At 43.2% G+C, this 6,000-nt stretch overlaps 1 protein-coding gene and 1 long non-coding RNA gene across 4 annotated transcripts in view; one reads left to right on the forward strand and one right to left on the reverse strand.

The window, feature by feature from the left end:
- Positions 1 to 6,000, forward strand: part of LOC132712653 (uncharacterized) — a 54,795-nt gene that overhangs the window by 17,843 nt on the left and 30,952 nt on the right. The window lies entirely within an intron of this gene.
- BMAL2 (basic helix-loop-helix ARNT like 2) overlaps positions 1 to 6,000 on the reverse strand; it is a 36,853-nt gene that overhangs the window by 4,381 nt on the left and 26,472 nt on the right. For all 3 annotated transcript variants that reach the window (XM_034434794.3, XM_034434791.3, XM_034434793.3), the window contains exons 15-16: positions 3,907 to 3,991; positions 703 to 811 (exon numbers count right to left, since the gene is read on the reverse strand). In XM_034434794.3, coding sequence (XP_034290685.2) covers positions 703 to 811; positions 3,907 to 3,991 — 194 coding nt within the window. The remainder of the gene's footprint in view (positions 1 to 702; positions 812 to 3,906; positions 3,992 to 6,000) is intronic.

A 6,000-nucleotide genomic window follows, 5' to 3' on the forward strand; every position in this document is an offset into this window, starting at 1 on the left:
ACAAAATCCCCATTCCCTCCCCACTCCTGGGGCCAGCCAGAGGTGGTATGTGCCGGTTCTCCGAACTACTCAAAATTTCCGCTACCGGTTCTCCAGAACCTGTCAGAACCTGCTGGATTTCACCCCTGCTTCAGACCCCTCACATCCTGGACATAAATCATTTCAACTTCTACCCTCAAAACAATGTTATAGGGCAGTAATGGCTAACCTTTTCTGGACCGAGTGCCCAAACCCCCAAAATGCAATGCATGCCCCCTACTTGTTATTTTTTTTGCTGGAAACATGAATTAAGCGCCAATTTCAGGCAAAAAAAAAATCCATAATAAATCGTGTTACGTGACTGTGGGAAGCTGCCATAAATGCGGGCCAATCACCAGGCTGCATGCTGGCTGGGGCATTCTGGGAGTTGAAGTCCGCCTATCTTTAAAAGTCAGCAAGTTTGAAAACCACAGAATTTAAAAGCTTCATTTCTACTCTCATTGCAAGGCGAATAAAGCCAGGCTCAAACATAATTTCCCACTTCTGACTTTCTTTCTCGATTCCATCGTTCGGGTCAGATCCTTTTAAATCACATGTTACGCAGATGTTTTCCCTCGGTTGCAGCTCCCAGCTGGACGCAGGATGAAAGGATTCGTTTCCCACAAACATTTCCGAACAAGTTACGTGACTGTCAGGAAAGAGGTTAGGAAGGAGGGAACTCACCAAGAAGAGGCTCATTGTTGGAGAATGAAATCACGTCTTGAGTTTGCTCCGGAGTTTCTAAATCTCCCATTCCTGGACGACAAAGTTCTGTAAACTCTTTATCTGGAGCCTGAAATGACATTTTAAAAAAATGAACAGAACCAGTATCTATATATCTGTATCTATACATCTATATCTATCTCTCTATCTCTCCATCATCTCTCTCTCTCTCTCTCTCTCTCTCTCTCTCTATCTATCTACCTACCTACCTACCTACCTACCTACCTACCTACCTACCTATCTATCTATCTATCTATCTATCTATCTACCTACCTACCTACCTATCTATCTCTCTCTATCATCTCTATCTCTATCTCTATCATCTTTATCTCTATCTATCTATCTACCTACCTACCTACCTACCTACCTACCTACCTACCTATCTATCTATCTATCTATCTATCTATCTACCTACCTACCTACCTATCTATCTCTCTCTATCATCTCTATCTCTATCTCTATCATCTCTATCTCTATCTATCTACCTACCTACCTACCTATCTCTCTATTTCTCTCTATCATCTCTATATCTATCTATCTATCTATCTATCTATCTATCTATCTATCTATCTATCTATCTACCTACCTACCTATCTATCTCTCTCTATCATCTCTATCTCTATCTCTATCATCTTTATCTCTATCTATCTATCTACCTACCTACCTACCTACCTACCTACCTACCTACCTATCTATCTATCTATCTATCTATCTATCTACCTACCTACCTACCTATCTATCTCTCTCTATCATCTCTATCTCTATCTCTATCATCTCTATCTCTATCTATCTACCTACCTACCTACCTATCTCTCTATTTCTCTCTATCATCTCTATATCTATCTATCTATCTATCTATCTATCTATCTATCTATCTATCTATCTACCTACCTACCTACCTATCTCTCTATCTCTCTCTATCATCTCTATCTCTATCTATCTATCTATCTATCTATCTATCTATCTATCTATCTATCTATCTATCTACCTACCTATCTCTCTATCTCTATCATCTCTATCTCTATCTACCTACCTACCTACCTACCTACCTATCTCTCTATGTCTCTATCTCTATCATCTCTCTCTCTCTCTCTCTCTCTCTCTATCTATCTATCTATCTACCTACCTATCTATCTCTCTCTATCATCTCTATCTCTATCTCTATCATCTCTATCTCTATCTATCTACCTACCTACCTATCTCTCTATTTCTCTCTATCATCTCTATATCTATCTATCTATCTATCTATCTATCTATCTATCTATCTATCTATCTACCTACCTACCTACCTATCTCTCTATCTCTCTCTATCATCTCTATCTCTATCTATCTATCTATCTATCTATCTATCTATCTATCTATCTATCTACCTACCTACCTACCTACCTACCTATCTCTCTATCTCTATCATCTCTATCTCTATCTACCTACCTACCTACCTACCTACCTATCTCTCTATGTCTCTATCTCTATCATCTCTCTCTCTCTCTCTCTCTCTCTATCTATCTATCTACCTACCTATCTATCTCTCTCTATCATCTCTATCTCTATCTCTATCATCTCTATCTCTATCTATCTACCTACCTACCTATCTCTCTATTTCTCTCTATCATCTCTATATCTATCTATCTATCTATCTATCTATCTATCTATCTATCTATCTACCTACCTACCTACCTACCTACCTACCTACCTATCTCTCTATCTCTCTCTATCATCTCTATCTCTATCTATCTATCTATCTATCTATCTATCTATCTACCTACCTACCTATCTCTCTATCTCTCTCTATCATCTCTATCTCTATCTACCTACCTACCTACCTACCTATCTCTCTATCTCTCTATCTCTATCATCTCTCTCTCTCTCTCTATCTATCTATCTATCTATCTACCTACCTACCTACCTACCTACCTCTCTATCTCTATCATCTCTATCATCTCTATCTCTATCTATCTATCTATCTATCTATCTATCTATCTATCTATCTATCTATCGACCGACCTACCTACCTACCTATCTCTCGCTCATCAAGGGAGTCCTTGACGTATGACATTCTTCACCAAGATCCATGCCATAACAACAACAATAATAATTTATTCAATTTGTAGGCCACCGAACTTCCAAGGACTTTGGGCAGGTCACCACAATCACACAAAGAATGGACATAAAATGAATAAAAGATAAAGGATGGCAAGACCAGGTGGAATGAAGCCAGGTGTCTCCTTCTCACTCATCAAAGGTGATTGAGCGGACCCTTCACCACTCTTCTGAAAGGCAGCAGAGTGGGCCCACCTGGATCTTGGAGGAACCTCCTCTCTGTTCTCACCTAGGCTTCCATAAAAAGCAGGAAGCAGAGTCTTGGTCCCGGCAAAACCTCTTTTGTTTACACGACTGTGAATTCCTTTCATTCACAGTCAGCAAGGACCATCCAAACAGTTTTTCAAAGGAATATTTATCAACACAGACCTTATCTTGCCTGGAAAGCTGCCAGGTAACTAGTTTCCAAAGGCAGTACAAGGCAAAACTTGGAACAGAGTCTCTCAGAGTCACAGAATGAATGAATGGTTTCCTGCAAAAGCCCACTCCCCATTCACTCCTTTTTTGTTTCCCTTGGGAGGGGCCAGTCATCTCCAAGGTGTGGCTTTACTCCTAAGTCAACCCTGCTTTCTTAGTTCTTCTTGTCTTCTGGCAGCTCTGTGCATGCACACACTGGGAACGGTCTCCAGCTGTTCCTCTGCCTCACTGCTGTCTAGTTCCCTCTCTGCCTCTGCCTCCGACCCAGAGCCCTCGTCCGAGGACTGGCCCACGTTCCTCCTCAACCTCCTCATTGTCCGACTCTGCTACCAGCTCTTCTGGCTGCCGGCGGGCCACAACAGTCCCAGAGAACTGACATTACTACAAAGAAGAGACACTTCTGGGGTCCCAACAGATGACCTTGTTTAATCAAAGGAACCCAGAGTATGCCAACTCTACAAGATAGAAATAGTTGAGGAGATACTGCTATGGGAGATAGGCAAGTTCCTCAAGGAACCAGCTCCTACACCATAGCAGAGATGGACTCAGTTGTGTTTCTTGGTCTTGCATCCACGCACAGATACAATTCACGTTTGTGCATCACAACAGATCCGGTTCTGAGGTCTGAATCTTCTTATGGATACTCACCTCATCGCAAGTAATGGGTAGGCCAGGAGAAGACTTCCTCAGAATATCGGATGGGCTCAGCTCACCCAGAGGAGAGGCATGTAATCTAGATAAAGCAAAATATACTACCGTATTTTTTGGACTATAAGACGCACTTTTTTGTCTCCCAAAAGGGGGCGAAAATGTCTGTGCGTCTTATAGACTGAATATTGCCGAAGCCCCAACCACTCACCAGCCATTTTTTGGCCTCCAAATGCCCTGTTTTCGGGCCTGTTTTCCGCCTTTTTCAGACCTTTTTTTGGTCCATTTTTTAGGCTTTTTTTGGCCCATTGTGGGGGCTTTTTCAGCTCATTTTGGGGGCTTTTTTCGGCCCCTTTTTGAGGCTTTTGGGGCCCATTTTTGAGGCTTTTTTCGGCCCATTTTTTCTGAAAAAAATTGATAGATAGATGACAGAGAGAGAGAGAGAGAGAGAGATAATGGTCAGACAGATACGATAGATAGATAGATAGATAGATAGATAGATAGATAGATAGATAGATGATAGTAGACAGATACATGATAGTAGATATAGATGGATAAATAGATAGATAGATAGATAGATAGATAGATAGACAGACAGACAGATAGACAGATAATGATAGTAGATAGATAACGATAGATAGATGATAGATAGATATGGATGGATGGATGGATGGATGGATGGATAGATAGATAGATAGATAGATAGATAGATAGATAGATAGATAGATAGATAGATAGATACATGATAGTAGATAGATAGATACATGATAGTGGATGGATGGATGGATGGATGGATGGATGGATAGATAAATAAAGATAGAATTGGAGGTCAATACACAAACAGCAGCATGAACATTGGACCACCTCTATGGATCTCAGGAACAAAAGTGGAGGAGAGAATCTATCAGGTGACCTGGTCAAAAGTGGCCTAGGTTTTTTTTAATACCCTCAGCCATCTTTTGAACTTGGCCATTGCTTTCATTCTAGGCTCCTGACTGCCAGATTCTTCACCAGCTGCACTCATCAGACCAGACCAAACCCTGGACTGACCTCTAGACAAAAAAATCAATTCTGAATTAATTTCACGCTCAGAATTGCTCTGAAGTAAAGCCAGATCGTGCTATTAACCCGGTAGTGAGAACAATCAATCCGTGGAACAGAAGTTGCCTCCAAAAGTTGTGGGTGCCCCATCAAGGGAGGCTTTCACGAAGAGATTGGACAGTCATTTTTCCCAAAATGGCGTAGGGCAGTGATGGCTACCCTTTTTGCCGTCGCTTGCCAAAAGTGAGAGGAGCGCAGGGGGTCACACATACGCATGCCCACGCCCATAATTCAATGTGCTCTCCTCCGTATATGCACGCATTACACCTTTGCGCTCCCCTTGCTTTTGGCACATGCTGGGCCCGGTAGGCCCATTTTTTGCCCTCCCCAGGCTCCAGAGGGCTTTCTTGGAGCCTGGGGAGGGCGAAAACAGCCTTCCCCACCCCCCCAGAGGCCCTCTGGAGCTGAGCTAGGGCAACGCTCATGTGCCCACTGATATGGCTCCGCGTGCCACCCGTGGCACGCATGCCATAGGTTTGCCATCACGGGTGTAGGGTCTCCTGCCTGAGCAAGGGGTTGGACTAGAAGACCTCTAAGGTCCCTTCCAATCCTGTTATTCTATGTCCTATGAAGAATGAGATTCAGGTCCCCGGGATAGAGGAATTCAATCGAATCGCTCAGATTAATACTAGAAGGAAGTTTAAGGTTACAACGCTACCATTCAAACAAATTCTCCATGAAATGAAATCCCAACAGGCCACTTAAGGCAGCAAAGAGATGTTCCTTTTCTCTTAATCTTTCAGGAAACACGTTTTCTCCACGGGTGGGATGCTGGGGGTTCGCAGGGGTTCGGGAGAACCTCTAGCTAAGATTCTGTGCAGTTCGGAGAACTCCCAAATCCCACTCCTGGCAGGCCCCGTCCATCCCGCCCCTCCCAGGAGTCCCCACACGGCCTGTTTTGGATGCAGGTAAGTGCAGGGCACGCACGGAGGCTCGAGGGGGGTGAAAAACGGGCCTACTGGAAATTCGGGAAGGCCGGGAACGGGCCCGTTT

The sequence above is a fragment of the Pantherophis guttatus genome, chromosome 7 (assembly GCF_059756535.1).
Source record: "Pantherophis guttatus breed Tessera chromosome 7, ASM5975653v1, whole genome shotgun sequence".
Classification (NCBI taxonomy): Eukaryota; Metazoa; Chordata; class Lepidosauria; order Squamata; family Colubridae; genus Pantherophis; species Pantherophis guttatus.